The 21,819-nt window shown below is 45.8% G+C and overlaps 1 protein-coding gene across 2 annotated transcripts in view; it reads right to left on the bottom strand.

Annotated features, from left to right (window-relative positions):
• The window catches only part of UBR1 (ubiquitin protein ligase E3 component n-recognin 1), a 99,688-nt gene extending 77,901 nt beyond the window's left edge, over positions 1-21,787 (bottom strand). For both annotated transcript variants that reach the window (XM_048484122.1, XM_048484123.1), the window contains exon 1: positions 21,560-21,787. In XM_048484122.1, coding sequence (XP_048340079.1) covers positions 21,560-21,640 — 81 coding nt within the window. In that variant the 5' untranslated portion in view covers positions 21,641-21,787. The remainder of the gene's footprint in view (positions 1-21,559) is intronic.
• Positions 21,788-21,819: the final 32 nt, after the last annotated feature.

The following is a 21,819-nucleotide window of genomic DNA, read 5'->3' as shown; positions in this document are numbered from 1 at the left end:
CTCTTAGTAACATCCATCCTGTCTTCCATTTCCAGCTTGCTCAAGGAGGCTCCCGCTTCCGATGCCTGGAGTAATTTAATTCTACTGGAGAGGCCCTCCGACTATTATTGATGGCCACAAGCACTACGAAATTGACGCTATCCTGGACTCTCGCTTTAATCGCAACCGCTTGCAATATTTAGTTTCTTGGGTGGGATATTCCTCTGGGTATAATCAATGGGTTTATTCCGAAAACATTGAAGCCCCCACCCTTATTGCTGCTTTCCACCGCGCCTTTCCGCACAAACCTGGGGGGAAGGGGTTTTCTTTAGGGGAGGCAGAGTGTAAAGGATTCAATGGTGTTGATGGTGAAGTAACCTTGAGCATTCCACAGCCCGGGCGATGGGCCAGATGCATCGGCGAAGACTTTATCTTTGCGCGGGAGATGAAGCCTCTGTTCCCATGGGAAGCAGGAAGGGGGGATGGGGTGCCTGGTATTATAACCTGTGCTTCTGGCGGGAAGTGTCATTCCTGCCACTGCGTGTACTTGAGCTTTCTAAGATGTCTTAATAAATGGACTTTTACTACCAAAGCCTTTTATTTCTGCGTCTATGGAATTCCTTACAGTAACGTTCACTCTCTGTGCCTCACCCGCTACTACCACACAACACACATACTCTCATACACATCTGGCTCATCCTCACACACCTCACTCTGCCCTCCCTCACATCCAACTACCACTTACCCACTTCCTCACCCATATTCGCCACAGCTCTCTTTTACTAAAAGCGAGCTGGAGTTTGCCTTTTTCTTCTAAGAAAATCCACGGGATAGGGGCAAACCAATACTCTGGCTCCGCTTCTTTTGCACGTGGCCCTTTAAGAACCCAGGGAGCTGGCCTCGATCTGAGCGCCTCACCACCCTACCTCTGCTGCCTGACTGGGACAGCCTGCTTGCCCCAGTTCTGCCTTACCCAAGCCAGGACTGTGAATGTCAACCAGTCTCATGGACAGCGGGATTCGCACTCTGGACAGTTCCGTTGTGGAATGGAAAGGGTTACCTTATACTAAAAAAACAAGACACCACCATATAACAATGTGAATTGAAAAGGGAAAGAGGGATTCCATTTGACCACCCCAAAAGGCTATGCTGCGGATCATTGGACCTGCATGGACATCTGTGTGGGTTGCGGACTGTGATGAGAAGGACAATTGCCACAGCAACGCGTGGCCAGGCCCCGCTTGTGTGTGTGTATATATATATATTTAGAGATAGAGATAGAGAGATAGATACACACACACACACACACACACTTTTTGCTGTGGCCCCCATCATGTTAAACAGCCTGCCTGAAGTGTTTAGAAGAGCTCCTGTGTTCCTGTCATTCCACAAACTATATCAGTTGGTCAGAAGACCATTTCTGTAAAGATAATACAGAAGACCATTTCTGTAAAGGTAATAAATAAGGTAAATAAATATTTTTTTAAAAAGGCTTTCTGAATTTTTCTGTTATAGCATAGCTATATGCTATAACAGAATAGTTCAGAAAGCTTTTTAAAAAATATTTATTTATCTTATTTATAGTTTGCCTTTCTCACTGAGACTCAAGATGGGGGGATCTGGAGTATATCTCTAGTATAGGATGTATCATCAGTTTGCTGCTTGAATTGCTCTATTGCTGTTTTCATTGTTTTATATCGATGCAACATCATCTGTTGTCATTGTGCCAATATATATATATTAGGCACAATGTCTTATCGGCAGACATTAACCATATATATATATATATATTACCATCTGACTTATGGCAACCCTGGTAGGGTTTTCAAGACAAGAGACATTCAGAGGTGGTTTGCTTCTGCCTGTCTCCATATCATGACCTGGTATTTCTTGGAGGTCTCCCATCCAAATACTTGCATGGGTCAACCCTGCTTAGCTTCTGATACCTAATGAGATCAGGCTAGCCTAGGCTATCCAGGTCAGGACAATGTACTCAACTTACTCAGATTTTAGTAATCCTAGTAATCCTGCAACAGGGAGGAACGTCATGTGAAAATATGGGGGCGATCTGTCTAGCCGTTTCGGCGTTAGGGCATGACTAACAAAGTCACTGTTAGCTTTTTATATATATAGATATATATCAAAAGTAACAGTAAAACTACTGAGAGCAACAAAATGTCAGGGCCTTTGTCTATATTCAGATGGAAACTATCAACTAAAGCTATCAGAGTCATCTCAGTCCCACAGCCCAACCTGAAACCAGACTGAAAAGGGTCCAAAGCAGATGAATTATCTGAAGATGCTTGAAATTCGTCTGCCATTGCTCCCTCTATCACCCTTGCCCAGAAAGGACACTTTAGAGACTATAGCTGGCCACACATTTTTCTGTAAGGATTTTTTTAAACTGCCTCTTCAAGTTGCCAAGAGAAGGCACCCTGTGTCAGTAATTGATTTATGATGGATACAAAGGGCTCACTGATGTGATCCTTACACCAAACATCAGGGGCTCATTCATCTACTCATCTTCTAATGATATAGGCCAGTGGCGGTGAACCTTTGGCACTCCAATTGGCCATGCTGGCAGGGGCTGATGGGAATTGTAGTCCATAACATCTGGAGTGCCAAAGGTTCACCACCACGGATATAGGCTATAACCTGCTAAAAACAAATTTCTGCTGTCTACACAAAAAAGGTTGGTCTCCACAAAACAGAACACATGGATACACATCTGATACAAAAATGGCATGAAACCATGAAGAGAACAAAGATTTCTAAGTGAGAATCCAGAAGAAAACTTACATCAGAACTCTGACCTAACTAAAAGTGGAGATGTCATTCCACTGTAAAAGGTAGCTGTCCCAATTCAAGTATTTAACTAGCATAGTAAGACAGAATTGAGCAACCGCTAAATGTGCTGATCAGATCTTGTAACTATATAACTCTACAGAACTGTGACAGCTCTATGGCTGTCCTATACACATCTTGGCTTTATGGACCCATTGTCTACAAGCTTTCTCCCCTCCCTTTATGTGTAATCAGTTCCCAACTGAAGAGAAACTTCACATGTCTTACGAAGGGAGCTCTAGTGCATATAAAATTTAAGCTACAATGTAGTTGTTAATATTTAAAATGACACATACTGTTCTGTTTTCCCTATATCACTGTGAATAGGGTATAAGGCTATTGGAACTTATTTTCCCCTTTATGATCCTCCCTTGCTTCTAATTACATAGCTGACAGTGTACTAAAGAGTACAGGCACAGATCTGAATAAATTAAATTACACCTTGTCAAAACAGAACATGCTCCATGCTCCCAGATGGCAAAAGACATAAGCAAACAACTAGATGAGATGTTGTGAGCTCAGTTTGTTAGTAACTATAAAAATAATATCCATTTAATGAAAAACAAAAAATAACTGCCCTGCCATTTCTCTATGATTAAAGTCACATCAAAAGCACAAATTAAACAGGTGCTCTTCAATAACTTACAAAAGGATATACAAATATTAATGGTGATATTTACATACTTAACAAATGATATCTAAAGACTGGTTTCTCCTTGCCAAGTTGCTTGCCTTGCCAATAGACAACATTTAGATCAGGGGTCTGCAACCTGCGGCTCTGGAGCCGCATGCGGATCTTTCAGCCTTATACTGCGACTCTGCATTGCCTGGAGGCATGTCTCTCCAGCCCTCCAGAGCAGTGCTCGAAGGAAAGATGAGTGGAGGGGCCAAACTGGAGGCAGCTCCATGCGTGAGGGTGCCGCTTTTCGCATCCCCTCACCTCTCCTTTCAGCACTACTCTGGAGAGCTGCAGGGACACTGGAGGTTGGAGAGTAGCATGGGCGTGTCTCTTCAGAGCAGCCGCCATCCCCCCTCTGCCATCCCCGCAGCCACCATCCCCGCAGCCACCATCCCCGCTGTCTGCTCCGTCAGGCAGAGGGGGTTTCCCTGCCCAGAGGCTTCGCCTCCCAGCGCTGGAAGGAAAGGTGAGTGAACGGGCCGAACTGCAGGCGGCTCCATGTGGAGTCGCCTCTCCGGCTCGGTAGATCTTCGGAGCTGTGGAAAACGTGTCCAAATGGCTCTTTGGGTGGTAAAGGTTGCCGACCCCTGATTTAGATATATAGTGTTGTCAACATAATTATATTCTAAGGCAGTGGTTCTCAACCTGGGGGTCGGGACCCCTTTGGGGGTCGAACGACCCTTTCACAGGGGTCGCCTAAGACTCTCTGCATTAGTGTTCTCCATCTGTAAAATGGATACATGTTAGGGTTGGGGGTCACCACAACATGAGGAACTGCATTAAAGGGTCGCGGGATTAGGAAGATTGAGAGCCACTGTTCTAAGGAATGGCAGATAACCTGCTAAAAGAAAACTCATAGTTGTGGCTTTAGATTGACAACTGCACTTGAAGCAATTCACAAAACTGGAATAAACATTTATAAGCAATCCAATCCAAATACCCTACTGTTTATTTCCTATACATACTTCTTGACTTCTCATGAGTTTACAGCTCATGAAAATGACCTATTGTGAAGATCTTCTTCATTCAACAAAGCTAACTAAAGCCAGCGAGCAAGAAAACATAAGAACATAAGAACATAAGAACAAGCCAGCTGGATCAGACCAGAGTCCATCTAGTCCAGCTCTCTGCTACTCGCAGTGGCCCACCAGGTGCCATTGGGAGCTCACATGCAGGATGTGAAAGGAACGGCCTTCTGCAGCTGTTGCTCCCGATCACCTGGTCTGTTAAGGCATTTGCAATCTCAGATCAAAAAGTTCAAGATTGGTAGCCATAAATCGACTTCTCCTCCATAAATCTGTCCAAGCCCCTTTTAAAGCTATCCAGGTTAGTGGCCATCACCACCTCCTGTGGCAGCATATTCCAAACACCAATCACACGTTGCGTGAAGAAGTGTTTCCTTTTATTAGTCCTAATTCTTCCCCCCAGCATTTTCAATGAATGCCCCCTGGTTCTAGTATTGTGAGAAAGAGAGAAAAATTTCTCTTTGTCGACATTTTCTACCCGATGCATAATTTTATAGACTTCAATCATATCCCCCCTCAGCCATCTCCTCTCCAAACTAAAGAGTCCCAAACGCTGCCTCCTCACAGGGAAGGTGCTCCAGTTCCTCAATCATCCTCGTTGCCCTTCTCTGCACTTTTTCTATCTGCCTCTGTCCTTAACCTGGGATGTATGTGCTTTACCCTCAAGTCTTTTGTAGACACTACCCCTTGTCACATGCACATTGCTATGTTCCTTGCTTGTATGTGGTTGATTTAGAAAAACCTCCCTCTCTGTCTGCATCCCCATAGATACTGTATTCCGAACCGAAGTCACCTCAGTTCCTGTCGGCTTTCCCCCAGGGATCAGTTTAAAAGCTGTTCTGCCACCTTTTTAATGTTGAGCGCCAGCAGCCTGGTTCCTCTTTGGTTAAGATGAAGCCCGTCCTTTTAGTACAGGCCTGCCTTGTCCCAAAAGGTTCCCCAGTTCCTGACAAATCTGAAACCCTCTGCCTTACACCACCTTCTCATCCACGCATTGAGTCCCTGTATCTCCGCTTGCCTAGCTCGCCCTGCGCGTGGAACAGGTAGCATTTCTGAGAATGCCACCTTGGGGGTCCTGGACTTCAACCTGTTTCCTAGCAGCCTAAATTTAGCTTCCAGAACCTCCCTGCTACATTTCCCAATGTCGTTAGTGCCAATGTGGACCACAACTGCTGACTCCACCCCAGCACTGTCTACAAGCCTATCTAGACGAAGCGTGACATCCGCAACCTTCGCACCAGGCAGGCAAGTCACCATGCGGTCATCACGCCTCTCACAAACCCAACTCTCTACATTTCTGATGATCGAATCACCCACTACGAGGAGCCCCCCACCTCCCCGAGGGGTATCCTCAGTGCGAGAGGATAGCTGATCACCAGCTAAGGAAGGGATCTCATCTAAGGGAGCATCTTCCCCCATCTCAGACTGGCACCCTCCGTCCCCAAGACCTTCATTCTCCATGACATCTGAAGAGATGTCACCTTGGGAGTGGGACCCGGCTGTTAGGTCCCTGAAAGTCTCGTCTGTCGCCCTCTCTGCCCCTTTCAGCTTCTCCAGGTCTGCCACCTTGGCTTCAAGGGAACGCACACGTTCCTTGAGTGCCAGGAGCTCATTGCAGCGAGGGCACACCCACAACTTCTGTCCAAGTGGCAGATAGTCGTACATGTGACACTCAGTGCAAAACACTGGAAAGCCCCCATCCCCCTGCTGGCTTCCTGCCTTCATATCTGATCTTGTTTAGATATTTAAATATTAAACTTTTAGTCAGTGCCCCCCTGGAGCTATCTGTACGTACTATCTGTCAAAAATGTCCTTATTAATTAAAAAAAACAAAAATGTAATTAAAAAACAAAAAATTAAATTAAAATTGCTGGTTCCAGAGACTGAACTAAAGCCCCACCTCTCTGGTTCCAGAGACTGAACTAAAGCCCCACCTCTCAACAGCCCAGGACAAAGAGGAACAAGAGATGAACTCTGTTAACCCCTGTTAAGCCCCACCTCCCAGCAGCTTCAGCTCTCAGGAGCCTTACAATGAGAAAAAGAGATAACCCCTGCTAGCCCCTGTTAAAATACACTGTTTTAAAAGCTGTGGCTTTGAGAAAGCCCTCCAAAATGAACACCAGAGCTGACTCTGCTCTTCCTGGCCAAGTCTTCTTCTCCACTGCAACTCCTCTCTGCTGGTTCCAGAGACTGAAGAGCAATAAACTTTAAGCCAGAGAACCAAGTTTGATTCCCCACTCGTCTGCATGAAGCCTGCTGAGTGACTTTGGGCCAGTCACAGTTCTCCAAGAACTTTATCAGCCCCACCTTCCTCACAAGGTGTCTGTTGAGGGAAGAGGAAGGGATTGTGATTGTAAGCTGCTTTGAGACTCCTTATGGTAAAGAAAAGTGTGGTATTATTCCTTTTTGCATGCATGAGATCCTATGTGTGGGATGCACAGAGATCATACAGAAGAATGAACAGTGAGGGATGTACTTTTCTGTCTGTTAGAAGCCTCAGAGATATTTGGCCCCATACCTTCCTTCAAACCACTTTTTCTTCAGGTGATTAATGTTCTTGCTATGCAAATAAATTCTGTAGATGCACAGGAATCACCTGTGGTGTTACTCAAATCAGTCCCTGTGTAAGGCCTGCCACAGGAAATATCCTCTGCACACAAAATCCCAAAATATGAGTCCAGAGGCAAGGAAGGGATCCCTGACGTCTGGTGCATACATGAATGTGAATCTGGCACAATAAAGACTTGAGAACAAAAAATAGTAGACAAACACTAAAGCAGAAAATAAATTCATTACCCTGTCCAAGATACAGAACTATCTCTGGTGTATCTAGGGTCGGACAAGAAAGGCCAAGGTGCTGCTGAAGGGGAGGGGTTACAAGGCAGCCCCAGAAGCCCTGCCCCCCACAATTGAATTGAACCCCTCCAACCTCCACATGGAATTCAGAGGCAAGGTAAGCAGTTTAAGGCTGGACCCGAGTCCAGCATCCAATTCCACGTGGAGTTAGAGGGGGCACACAGTTCAAGGTTGGGCTTGACCAGGTCTAGCTTTAAACTCTGGGCTCTGCCTGATGGCTTGGCCTGGTGGCCTAGCCTGGCTAGATTTAGCTTTATACTGCTGGCTCTGCCTCTGAAGTCCATGTGACTCTAGAGACAGAGCTTCACAGGTGCAGCCAACAGTATAAAGCTGGAACCAGCCAAGTCCAATCTCATTTGTCAAAAACAATTCAAGTGCTCCCCGCACTCCACGTGGAGTTGGGTGAGGGTGCACAGCTCAATGCTAGACAGTAATTTCCCTCCGTGCCATCTTTAGTAGATACGGTGCTGAAAATTAAGAAGCACAAAAATCAATGAAAACAGTACAAACCACTGTCATTGCAAAAGAACCACAGTATGCAACAATCTAACAAAAACCTTGTATGTTTGAACAATCCTAATTGCATCGCTATAAGCTATTGCCCAACTAAAAGTGATTATGGAAAAAACCAGTGGAGAAGATAGATCTGCTTGACTGGGGAAGACATAATCTGGGGGAAAGGGTGAAGAAGAAGAGTAGGTCTTTATAGCTTACTTTTATGTTCCATGAGGTCTCAAAACCTTCCCCTCTTATAACAAACACCTCCCAGGGCTGCTGCAGCTGGTCCCAGGCCCAGCACCACTGCCTGCCTGGGTCCCAGCTTCTCCTGGCTGCAGGAATGCAGGAACCTGCAGCTGCTCTGAACTCTTCTGGTGGCCAGATGAGGCTGTGGAACCTGAGGACAGGCTGCTGGGTTCCCCCAGGTAAGTGGGAATGGGGTGGTGAAATCCAGGCCAGTTTGAGACTGACTTTGGACATATAGGGTCCTAGGTGAAGTAGGATGATGCATATCCAGAGAAATTAGAAGACCAAATAGATGAGTATGGTGGGTGAGGCAACAGAGGACAGCAGAGTGATCTAGGTGGAGTAACTGGATTACCTGGGTGGTAGGCCATCTGAGACTATTCACAAACACTGAGCAGTTAGGTGACCTTCCCTGGGCTTGTGACTGAGCTGCAGAAAAAGGTTGTACCTCTTAGAATCTTAAGTCAGTGTCTGGCAGATTTGAGTCACTGCTTAAGGAAATGGGTGTGAAGGAGCTAGGAGGTTTAGATCAAGACCTTTGATTAGTGCTTTCCTTAAGCATTCAGGCAGGTAGGCTACTCTCATCTGAGTGTTTCCAGGGAAATTCCTGCCAGTCTCGGAGCCCTGTTTTGACATCACGTTGGATATTTTATCTAGACTTCTGAAATGTCAAGCCACAGAGTCTCAAGATTCTCACAGATGGGAGGGGTGACCTCCAATTACCATATGATAGAAGACACATGAGATATAATTATGCTCGTCTGCCTTCTGACCTCCGACCTATCCCGAGAAACGATGGTGGTTGGGATCAGGGACACTCTGCTTCGTCTTTGGTGCTAATTAATGCCAGGTCCATCAACAATAAGACCGCAGTGCTCCGAGATTTTCTCGGAGCCCAACAGGTGGACCTGGCATGTGTCACCGAGACCTGGGTGCGCGAAGGTGAGACCGTCGCCTTGGGCGAGGTCGCGCCCCCGGGTTTCGCGTGCCTTCACCAATCTCGAACACAGGGCCGGGGGGGCGGTGTAGCATTGTTCATCCGTGAATCTATTCCCTTTAGGGCAGCCCCCGTCCCGGAGGTCACCGGCATAGAGTGTGTCGGCCTGGAGTGGTTGGCCCCGGAGAGGTTGGCCGTTCTCCTAGTGTACCGGTCGCCTAGCGCACCGGGAAGCGGCCTGCCACAGCTGCTGGAGGTGGTGTCGGACTGGGCGTTGCGGTTCCCAAGGCTTATTGTCTTGGGGGACTTCAACGCCCATGTCGATGCCGCCTCATGTACAGCGGCTGCGGATCTAGTGTCATCCATGGCGACGCTAGGCCTCTCCTTGATAAATTCTGGCCCCACCCATGAGGCTGGGCACACGCTGGATTTGGTCTTCGGGTCGGGGATAAATTTGGTCGTATCCTCTACTGAAAGAGTGCCATGGTCCGACCATTATGCCCTGAAGGTCCGGGTGGACTTGCCGCATCAACCCCGTCTAGGCGACGGGCTAATTTACGCCCGCCCGCGGAGACTTATGGATCCACTTGGTTTCCTGAATGCTCTGCGGGACCCTGAACCCGCCGGCACACTTGATGAGCAGGTGGAGGACTGGAACTCCCGGCTCTCCGATGCCATCGATGCTGTTGCTCCCCGGCGCCCTCTACGTCCCCGCATGCGACGCGCTCCGTGGTATACAGAGGAGCTGCGCCGCATGAAGCGGGAACTTAGACGTCTAGAGCGAGTGTGGAGAAAACTTCGCGTTTTAAGCTGCGCCAACACCTATAGGACGCTTATGAAAGCCTATGAGGTGGCGACGAAGGAAGTGAAGAGGGCCTTCTTCTCCTCCTCCCTCGCATCCGCTAGCTCTCGCCCAGCACAATTGTTTCGCATAATTCGGGTCGTTGACCTCCGTATCGGAGAGATCTTCAAATTCCCAATTGAGTATCAGCTGTGAGGCATTTATGAGCTTTTTTTGCCCGGATAAGATTGGCGGCTCCGCCATGACCTTTCGCCCACATTAGCTTCAATTAGTGAACTGGAGACTCCCTTGCCGTCTTGGGCCTTGTTTGGCCCAGTTCTCCCTGCTCTCTGAAGCCGCTGTCGACAGAGCCTTAGCTGCTGTTAGACCTACTACTTGTCCTCTGGATCCGTGCCCGTCCTGGCTTGTGAAAACCTGCCGGGCGGAGCTACGACCCCATCTGTTGAGTATAATCAATGGTTCCCTTGAGCAAGGAACCTTCCCGGATGGGTTGAAGGAGGCAGTGGTCCGCCCACTCTTAAAGACCATCGTTAGATCCGAGTGATCTGGCCAATTACCGCCCCGTCTCGAATCTTTCGCTTCTGGGGAAGGTAATTGAGAGAGTGGTGTTGGAGCAGCTTCAAGGTTTTCTGGATGACGCGTTGGCTTTTGACCCCTTCCAGTCCGGCTTCCATGCTGGGCATGGGACGGAGACTGTTCTCGTCGCCATCACAGATACACTCCGTATTCAGCTTGACCGAGGCGGATCAGCGCTGCTGGTGTTGTTAGATCTCACCGCAGCGTTTGATGTGGTCGACCACGACCTTTTGACCCACCGCCTGGCTGCCTCTGGAGTGCGAGGCACTGTCCTTCAATGGATTGTCTCGTTTCTCCGGGGCCGGAGTCAGCAAAGTGAGGTGCGGGGATCAAGCCTCCCGGAAGTGCCCGCTTCAAGGCGGTGTACCCCAGGGGGGGGGGGCACTACTGTCCCCGCTGCTATTTAATATCTATATGCGACCCCTTGCTCAGCTGGTACGGAGTTTCGGGCTGGTATGTCATCAGTATGCAGATGACACTCAGCTCGTTCTGTTGATGGAGGGGGAGCAGCCGCCACCCCTGTGGCTCTACAGCACTGTTTGGAGGCGGTTGCTGGTTGGTTCGCGGCAGAGCCGGTTGAAACTGAATCCATCGAAGACGGAGATCCTCTGGCTTGGCCGTGGGGGGAGAGTCTTTCCAGCCGCCGGTGTGGGAGGGGCCACTTTGGCACTGACCCCCTCCGTATGCAGCCTGGGGTCCACCTGGATTCGTCTCTGTCAGTGGAGACCCAGGTGGCCCATAGAACCCCGGCTGCTTTCTTCCATCTTCGCCAGGCCCGGCGGCTGGCGCCCTTCCTCTCCCAAGCGGACCTAGCCACTGTGATACACGCAACGGTCATCTCCAGATTGGACTATTGCTTAACTCGCTCTACGCGGGCCTTCCCTTGCGTTTGATGCGGAGATTAAAACTGGTCCCGCATGCAGCCGCACGCCTGCTTCCAGTGAGTGCCACCTGGCTACATATTCCACCTATACTGTGCCAGCTGCACTGGCTCCCGGTGGAATTCTTCAAGGTGCTGGTATTGACCTTCAAGGCCTTGCGCTGCCTGGGACCATCGTATCTTCGGAGACCGCATCACCCCATACGCCCCTGCACGGCCTCTCCGGATCGGTGGAGGCCAATTTACTGGTGGTCCGTGGCCCCTCGATGATAATGTGGCTGGCCTCCACACGGGCCAGAGCCTTCACGGCTCTGGCCCCGGCCTGGTGGAAGGCTCGTCCACCAGCTGTCCGGGCCCTGGCGGGACCTTGGCGAAGTTCCGCAGGGCCTGTAAAGACGGAGCTGTTCCGCCGGGCCTTTGGAGGACTCAGCCGTTGATGGTGCCCCCGCCCCTGGCCCGGCCCTGATACTTGGGCCGGGCCCTGACATCTGGGCCAGCTGTCATCTCAGACTCGCCATTCCTCCCTTTTGGAAGGGGGAGGGAATTTTTAGGTTAGAATGCTGGACGCCCCCCCTTTTGGGGGAGGTGACGAAATTACTATAGTAGATTAGTGAACGCCATCTATTTTACAGTAGTTTATCATATTATTAGGAATGTTTTATGGTTGTCGCTGCTTTTAAATGTTTTAATTTAATTATTTACATTGTTTTCCCTCTGCTGTACACCGCCCAGAGCCCTCCGGGGATGGGGCGGTATAAAAGCTTAAAAAATAAAATAAAATAAAAATATTAACAACTGGAACAGCAGCTGCAGGGACATCATTGGTCTTCCTCTCAGCCAGCTCTAAGCATTTGCATCCGTATGAACAAGACTTCCCCCGTAATCCTACCAAACGCTTTTAATGCTAAGTGTTTTCAGCAACAAATAAATGGTGAATTAATAATGATCTTTTAACCATTTTGTTTAATATTATATATCCCTACTGGGGTAAGACAGGGAAATAATGTGTGCTTACATGCACGCCACATTAGGAAGAAAATCAGCTTGTGTTTCATAGATTACAGCAAAGTTTTTGACTGTGTGGATAATGAAAAGCTATGATTGTTATGTTTTGTGTTCTCCCAGTAAACAGATATAAATGAAATCTATTTATTAATCAGAGTTGAAACAGGTTACACTTTAGGAATTCATTGCCAAGATTAAAATTTTCACACCAAGCTATACTAATAAGAGTTGCTACACCCTTCACTGAACCACGTTACCAGGCAACAGCTCTCCCATTCCTCTCCCGTGCCCTTTCACAAGCTTGCTCCTGCTCCCAAGGCCATGTTGCTACCGTATTGCCCTGGATAGCCGGGAGGAAGTGCTTACTCACAGGTAACCCTGCATGCATGCCAGCCTCAAGGGTGACGTGGAGTTGCAGAGATGGGGAGCCCATTCTCTGGCCATAGCCAGGTCTGCCTATAAGAAGCTTACAAGAATTGTTTTCTGGTTCTCATGCTCTCAGCTTGCTTGTCTTATCAGCACATTTTTAGATGAACAGCCAAGGAAGAATGTGTCCTCAACACAATGCAGTAGTCTTGCTGAATGGATATGCATTTCCAGTCACAAGAAGACTCCTGATGTCATTGCCTCCCCTGATTATCTTAACCCAGATACTCCCTTCTGTAACTAACTTCTTCTGACCACCTTACAGTGCACTCTATTGTTTCTCCAACAATCCATCCGGACACCTCCCAGAGGTTGTCCTAACTTCTCCAAAAGGTTGTCCTGACACCCCCAGAGGGGGTCCTTCACCCTATAAATATCCTACTTCCCAAAGGGCCAATTGCCCAGTGCCATTGATACCTTTCCGACTTTGTTGTTGTGTTTGACAAGTTGCCCCCTGGAATCAAAAGCTGGCCATTTGGCTCTGAACCCTGGACCTTCTTCACGTTCACTTCTTCACATCACGTATTACCCATATATCCCACACCCCTTTCTATTCCAAATCCATTTTCCAAACTATCTATATCTTATGAACTCTGTGTTTGCATGCTTGCTGTATTGAACCAAGTGATTGTGAATCTCTTATCCCTACAATAAAGATTGTCAAATTTGCATTAGTATATTCCTCTCTGTAAATTTTCTTCCAAGAGCTGATCATCGTACACTGGTACTAAAGATTCCATACTCAGCCTCTTGCAACATTAATATGCAGTCTGCTATAAGCTAATATTCCCCACTATATTGAGAGACTGTGTCTCCACCTCGGGTAACAATGCTCCTTGATAATAGAGCAGGTCCACCCAGCCCAAGAAAGACGTTTCATTAAACCCACACATTCCTACATAGCAAAGCTCTAACATCATCTCTAACACAAGCTACAAGCAGGAACAATCAGGTGCCATATCCTGCCATCCTCTCCTGGAGATATGGCAACACCAAAAAGTATGGAAACAGGTCTTGACAGGTTGGTTTTGAAAGAAATGGGCTTGGAAGAATGCCTAACTGTTTTGATGTGCAACCCTCTGGACATGAGGCTATTGTTAGGGCAGGATATTGAGAAACAGAAAGGTTTCCAATTGGCAAAGCCATCAGCCAAGGATGTATTTTTTTATCATCCTATCTCTTCAATCTATGAGCAGAAAATATCATAAGGAAAACTGGATTTGATTTAGATGAAGGTAGAGTGAAAACTGGTGGAAGGAACATTAACAATTCAAGATATGCAGCTGACACCACATGACTAGCAGAAAATAGTGAAGACTCAAAGAGGGGGAAAAACAGGGAAAAAAACCAGGCCCCTGAAAAATCCCATCGGGAAGACCAACATATGCCACATTTTGGTGGTGTAAGTTGGCTGCTGGCACGGCGGGGGGAGAGGTGGGCGTTGGCAGGCTGAAAATCCTTTGGGAGAACCCCTGGGAACACTCCCCAGAATGCCAGTACAGGAATGACAGCATGGAAGACCACTTCCAGGTCTCTTTGCTGTGGTTCCTCATCGCTGCAGTAAGTTTTTATGTGATACCAAATTATCGCACAACGAAATGGAACACCAAAATGGACACAGACTATTCAGACAGGACTCTAAAAACACTTCTGTCAGTTTCATCAGCATAATGAGTGTAACACAACGGTAGTTGTAAGATATGCAACTGGATTGCAACTGACATGCAATACAGAAAGCGGGACAACACCCTACTTGCAAAGCACAGATTACTATTACAGCTACACCAACATAAGTTAAGCAGGACACCATTCCAGCTATGCATATCATAAAATGAATATAATTTCAACATATATCAATATTAGATAGCAAAATTCTAAAAAGTCACCATGGAATAGTTTGTTGACAGTTCCTAAATACTTTTATATGCCCGTCATAGCAAGGAAGCAAGAAATTAAAAAGTCTGTTTAATCTAGTAAATGTATGGCAAAATTTCTACAAAACAATATAACATCCTCCAATCACAAAGTATCACAGAAAGATTATCACAGACAAACCATTAATGGTAGTGCAGATGGGAACTGTGAAAAATATTTGCTAATACACAGCAGAGGCATATGGGGTCCAAACAGCACCTGGAGACAAAGCCTTCTGCCTGGAGTCTCCCTGCTTTTAGCAAGCCCAGTCCTGCCTTGAGCTATCTTTTCAAGTTATGGTGAGCATTTCAACAACATACCCATGAGCCTTTGCTAAATATGCAAATTGATAATCCTTATCCCCGAAGGGCTCAAGGTGGCTCACAATAGCACTTTGCCTGGTTCAGTGCCCTTCCATCGGATTTATTGGAAGGAAGATATGCCTGCTTTCCTTATGACCTTCACAACTGTCCAGGCCAGTTGGTAATGATAGAAACCATTGAACGGGAGCTATTGTATTGTAGTTTCTATCAAGAAACTTGAACTCAGTACATCTCTACAATGTTGTCTAAACGCCCAGGCCAAACAAACCACTTTTATGTATCTTTACTTCTTGCCAATAATTCCAATTAAACTACTTTAGGGTAGCAAGAATTTGTGCGACTTTTTCTGGGCAAAATTTGTCTCAGTTTTTGTTGATTACCTCGGCTTTCGTCCTCAAACCCAGAAAAAAACTGTCCAGAAAAAGTCCACGAAAACCTAAACCAGCCAGCCGGGAGGCAGAGGGAGCTCCTTATTTGGGCAGTGACATCAGGGGGAGTCACTGCCCAAATAAGGGGCTCCCTCTGCCTCCCGGCTGGGGTTTCAGGAAGCCAATTAATCCGTTGGAGGCACTTTTTGGAGTGCCTCGAACGAATTAAATGGATTTACATCGATTCCTATGGGAAATGGTGCCTCAGTTTTCATCGATTCCTTTTGAATGAATTATCAACGAAAATTGAGGTACCACTGTATCTACTCAAAGTAACACTTTCAATTGGGGATAGCTAGGAGATGGTCAGAAGAGTAGTGAAAAGCTCTTTGTGGGGGTGGGTATAACAGAAGAGGTATTTCCCACAAAAACAAAGGTCCCAAACCTTTTCTTTAATATTTATACCCCACCCTACCCCCAAAAGGATCACAATGGCATAAAACTTAAAACCACACATAAAATTCATTAAAAAACCCTAAAAATAACAATCAATAAAAACAAATCATAAAACCATTTAAAACAATACAACTAAAACCCCCCAAATGGCGAGACATATTGTTTCTTCCACAGGAGGCTCAGGGGAGATATTGTCATCGGGAAACATCAGGCTGGCTTGGTAGAAAGACCTGGTGAAACAGCTCCATTTTCCAGGCCCTGCAGAATTAGGTCAGGCTCCACTGGGCCCTGATGTTACTCGGCAGCATGTTCCACTAGGCTGGGGCCAGGGCCTTGTTACAGCCAGCCGGATATCACTCAGACCTGGGACCACCAGTAGATTCACTTCCGCTGAGCGGAGAGGTTTCTGAGGGAGACATTGGGAGACACGGTCCTGCAAGTGTGTGGGTCCAAGGCCGCTTTTGGCCTTATAAGTTAACACCAGAACTTTGAAGATTATCTGGTACTTGACAGACAGCCAGTGCAGATATTCCACAACTGGTGTTATATAGTCTCTGCTGGCTGCTCCTGTAAGCAGCCTTGTGGCTGAATTTTGGACAAGTTTTAATTTCAGGATCAGTGACAAAGGTAGGCCAATGTAGAACGAGTTGCAGTAATCTAGCCTGGAGGTGACCATCGCATGGATGACTGCAACGAAGTTGGACTGGGAGAGGTAGGAGGTCAACTGGCAATGGTGGAAAAACTCAGTCTGAGCTGTTCTCGTGACCTGGTTCTCCAATGAAAGGATAGAGTCCAATGTCACTCCCAGATTCTTAACTGATGAGGCCAGATGTAGGGCCTCACTATCTAAGGCTGGCAATTGGAAGTTCCCCGGGCTCTCCCCCCCAACCCAGTCACAGGATCTCCGTCTTCACTTGATTATGTTTCAGTCTGCTTGTTTTCAACCAGCCAGTCATAGCTTCTAAACAATGCTGGAGAGCATCAGCGGCAGAGTCCGGCTGACCCTCCATTGTAAGTGTGAGTTGGGCGTCATCAGTTTACTGATGGCACTGTAAACTAGCTCCGTACCAACTGGGTCAGAGATTGCATAAAGATGTTAAATAGAATTGGGAAAAGGATGACTCCATGCAGCACACCACAGATGATGGGGTGTTGCTTGGATACATCCCCCCAAAATATCATTCCCGGCCCTGGAGAAAAGAGATCATCCAGCACAAAGCTGTCCCTCTAACTCCACCATCAGTGAGGCAGTAGACAAAATGTTCATGGTCGACTATGTCAAATGCTGCAGTAAGATCTAATACTACCAGCAGCGTAGTCCCATCTTGATCCAATTGGAGCCAGAGTTCATCCACAATGGTGAGTAGCACGATCTCCGTCCCATGACCAGCAAGGAAAAAGGATTGGTAGGGATCTGATAAACTTTTAGGGACTTAAAGGTAAGTAGCAATACACTTAACTTGTCCTGGAACTTGATCCAAAGCCAATGCAGTTAGCACAGCACAGGTTGAACGTGTGCCTTTCAGGAAGTTCCTGTGAAAGTCTTTGCAGCTGCATTTTGGACCAACTGTAGTTTCTAGAGAGGTTTCAATGGCAGCCTTGCATACAGTGAGTTACAGTAGTCTAGTCTGAAGGTAACTGATGAAGGGATCACAGTGCGGAACAGGTAGGGCATAAGTTGCCGGGCTTGGCAGAAATGGAAAAGGTTGACCTAGCAACATTGGTGACCTGGGCCTCCAAAGAAAGGGAGGCATCCAGGATCACCCTCAGATTCCTGGTAAAGATGGGTGGTGTTGGTTGAACTCTGTCAAGAGAGTAAAAAGTCTGCCAGATCTGGTCTGCTCTGACCCAGTCACAGGACCTCTATCTTCGATGGATTCAATTACAGGAAGATTTGCTTGACTCAACCCACCACAGCCCCCAGGCATTCAGCCAATGCATGCTGGATGACGTCTGGCCAACCATCCATCAACAGGAAAAGCTAGCTGTCATCAGTGTACTGAGGGCACCCCAGTTCAAAACTCCAAACAAGTTGAGTGAGGGGGCACATAAAAGGCACTTGGGAAAGGTTCAGTCCCTGAGGCATCCTGCACAGTAGGGAATGTTGGGTGGAGGTCCTCTTCCCTAGCACCACCCTCTGTTCCCAACCATGAAGAAAAGATCAGCTGACCCACAAAGATCAAGGCTGGCAAATCTCCATGTTCTGAGGCAGTAAATGTCTAAATGCCAGCACCAGATGGCAACATCAGGAGAAGACCTTCGCTTCTGTACCCTGTTGCTGGACCTCTAAGACTACTGGGACAGGATACTGGACCAGATAGACTACTGTTCTGATCCAGAAGGGAACTTCTTATGTTCACAAAATCTAATTTCCTGTTTGGCAAACTGTACTCTTCCATCTGCTGAATCTCATAAAGTTTACATTACGCATTGTTGATTTCAGTTGTTCATGCATCAAGCAACATCAATAGTGTTCCCACTTGTGAGGAAGAAGCATCCTTTGGAAGTACAAATGGTAAACAATTAAAAATGTATAAAACACTTCAAAAGTATTATTTAAAAACACATCTCCAAAGACAAACTATGCTATATAGCATAGGGGAAGAGGTGGCCTAGAAATCTAACTAACTAACTAACTAACTAACTAACTAACTAACTAACTAACTAACTAACTAACTAACTAACTAACTAACTAACTAATTAATTAATAATGGGTCATCAAGGCAATGACTGTGCCAAGCCTTTCCTATAAGAAAATACCAAAATGTTTGGAACTCTAGTGTATAAAGAAAAAAGATGACTGAGGGACAGAAATGACAAAGATTTATAAAGTTGGGAATGGGAGACAGTGAACAGAGATAGACTTTTCTTATCTTAATACAAGGAGTTACTGAGAAGGTTAATCATTAACACCCCGAAAACAGATATGCAACACATAATTAAATGAATTAATGAATAGTTAAAACTTCTATGGTGTCTTATATTTTTGTCATGTTTTACTTTATAAGCCACCTTGAGCAAATTCTCCAGCAACACAGAAAATTTCTTTAAAAATTTACTTTTGAAATTTATTACCACAAGATTTATTTGTAACTACCAGCGTGGCTGGCTTTTGGGAAATATCCAACAAATGTAGATAGGTTAGGTTTCTCAGCTATGATAGTTAAGCTCAACTTCTAGGTTCAGAAGTAGGATCTCTGAATACCAGGTAATGGACAAACACTGCGTTCTCAGCTTGAAGGATTCCCAGAGGCATTTGGCTGGCTACTGTTGAAAACATACTGACTACTGTGATTTGACCTTCTGTTGCTAAAGGAGGGCTTGTATGTTTCCTGCCCTATAGGACTTCCTGTAAGCTTTGAGAGCATTTTTCATGAGTCAGTTCCAAGAACTGAGCTTTTACCTGTATAATTAATTGCACATTCCTCAGCTAGTTTGAATTTTGTTTCTTACAGAAACATTAATACATGGTGATGACTAGAATGATCTCTGCTTTTTTTAAAGTTAAACAAAAATAACTGAACATGTCATTGTTTATAACCTGTCAGTTCAAGACATCACCATAAGTTACGCAGGTTAGTAAAATTAAGCTTTGCACTGAAGACACAAGTTTAAAGAAACCATTAAAATGCTATACTTCAACCTGTAGAAACAACAGTTTAACACATAAAGCCATCAGGAGAAAACCCTACCATCCTCCCTAAATTACCAGAAACGTTGCATTGTGTAAAATTATTGTTTCAAACAGGAATTCTAATGTAGGCCCCTTCCACACATGCAGAATAATGCACTTTCAATTCACTTTCACAATTGTTTGCAAGTGAATTTTGCTATTCAGCACAACTGCAAAATGCACTGAAAGTGGACTGAAAGTGCATTATTCTGCATGTTCAGAAGGGACCAAAGTGATAGCGAGAAAATTAAGTAAAGCAAATCATTAATTGTACTATTTTAAATTTTTAAAAATTAATGCATCAGTAGCTATATTTTTGCTGGAAATGTTAAATAACATTTAAATAAACTTCTAATCAATGCAATATTACCTCTGCCATCATCTTCAGAACTGTATTAAAATACTTAGCAGAGGTTATCGGAGACTCTTGAGTGTCTTCTACTGCAGTTCACAGAGCCTTCCTCAAATGGGTTCTCTTCCCACTGTTTACTTTCCTGCCTTGGCATCTAAGAGATGCTGCTTACATGATGATAGGTACTTAACTGCCAGTACTCCAACACAAACATGCATAATATGCTCTTACAAACCATGCATACATAACATTATAATCTTTCCTTTCAAATACATCCAAGAACAGCCTCCATTCTTCTCCATTTTCTGCTCACATGTTAAAAAGAGAAACAGTCATCTATACGCTGTAATTTATACAGTGATTTATACACACTGATTTATATGCTTTATGTTATGTCAGCTAACAAAACATATTACCCAAAGAGCAACGTTCAGACTCTCTGTCATTGATATGAATTTTTTCAAAATGCCTTACTACTCATCCTGAACAAATCTCTAACATCCAAAGTGTAGTTCTTGATGCAGCTCAGCTACTCAGATGACTATCTGGGATTTTTAGTTTAAACAGAAACTGAAAGCCATTTAAAATCAGTTTAAGACTGCAATCCTATACAATTACCTAAGAATAAGTAAAATGAAACTAATGGGTTTACCATGTAAACAGGAACAATTGGATCCCTTTCAGGGTTAGGAGTTAAATCTGTGTTCTTGGTTTCAGACAACCATTATCATAATCTCATTTCAAAATGACAATGGAGATAATAAACTCAACAAAAACAGACCATGCGCCCCAATGTTTAGGCTTTATGATTTGTTTATTCACATATTAAAAGTGTTTAACATTTTCAGAAAGCATTAAACACAAAATTTTGCAAGAGTAATTAGTTTCCCTACAATATGGAGAACAGGAAGTAAGACTATTGGGTCTCATAGCACATTTTAGCACAGATCTCAAAACAGAAAAGAGTTCACCAACACCCCTGCACTAGACAGCAGCGGAATGTGATCTAACAATCAGTCCACAGAGCTGCATCAAGAGAGGAGCTGCATCAAAAAAAGCAAAAGGTACAAATTGCTCTTACAGCTCAAAGTTTCTTTCTCATTTTTGCAACAACGACCTTCAGTATTTTGCCCTAAATTTATTACACAAATGCTTCCCTTAGTTTATTTGTTCCACCTGTGTTTACTTATTTGTTCCACCTGAGCAAGGAGATCCTTCAACCAGAAAGCTTTTTTTCCAAGCTGTTTTAGATTAGGTTATTTGTGTTCTCAAATTACATTTTTTTCACAGAATGGTTCAAATTTCTCTTCTTTTAACCCCTACAAAATCAAGTAGTGTCTCCCTTCCAAGTCCCAAATTTGCCAGTCATTTTAATGCGGGTGGTTTGACACTCCAGCATGTTATATCGTTCACCATGTAGGCGTGTACTCCCCTTTGACGGAGAAGCAAACCTTAACCCTTGCCAGAGCAGAGCACAATTCAAAAATATAAGCCAGACACATCAAACACTTCAGGAAACATCTCCTTTCCGGGCAATCAGCTCTATTGTGTGGGCGGTAAGACACTAATATTGTCAGGAGCACAGACTTGCTGACTCTTAGGATAAGGATGCCTCTATATAAGGAATATGTGAGACTCCCCGACCAGCATACCGGCCTCGAACCCGAATGGGTCTCTCAGCCCAGGAGGGGCAGACCCCATGGCGGGCACGGAATCTCACCCCAGCAAACTCCGGGGGCTTCGTGGGGGCAGCGCCGCCAACACCAGTCGCCCCTCCCGTTCCGTCGCCTCCGTCCGCCATTTTAGGGAAACTGACAATCGTCGAGCGGAGCCCCGCCACAGCCCGACCGGAAACCAGCGGCGGGGGCCGGAGAAAGGAGCGGGACTCGGAAAACTGGACCTAGCGCTTCATGCCAAGACCTCGGCGACGCTGGCGCTCTGCTTAAAACTGAGCAGGCGCGGAAGAGTTGCGCATGCTCA

This window comes from Sphaerodactylus townsendi, linkage group LG02 (genome assembly GCF_021028975.2).
Source record: "Sphaerodactylus townsendi isolate TG3544 linkage group LG02, MPM_Stown_v2.3, whole genome shotgun sequence".
Lineage (NCBI taxonomy): Eukaryota > Metazoa > Chordata > Lepidosauria > Squamata > Sphaerodactylidae > Sphaerodactylus > Sphaerodactylus townsendi.
Note: the sequence above shows the minus strand (reverse complement) of the source record. Positions and strands in the feature narration are given on the sequence as shown.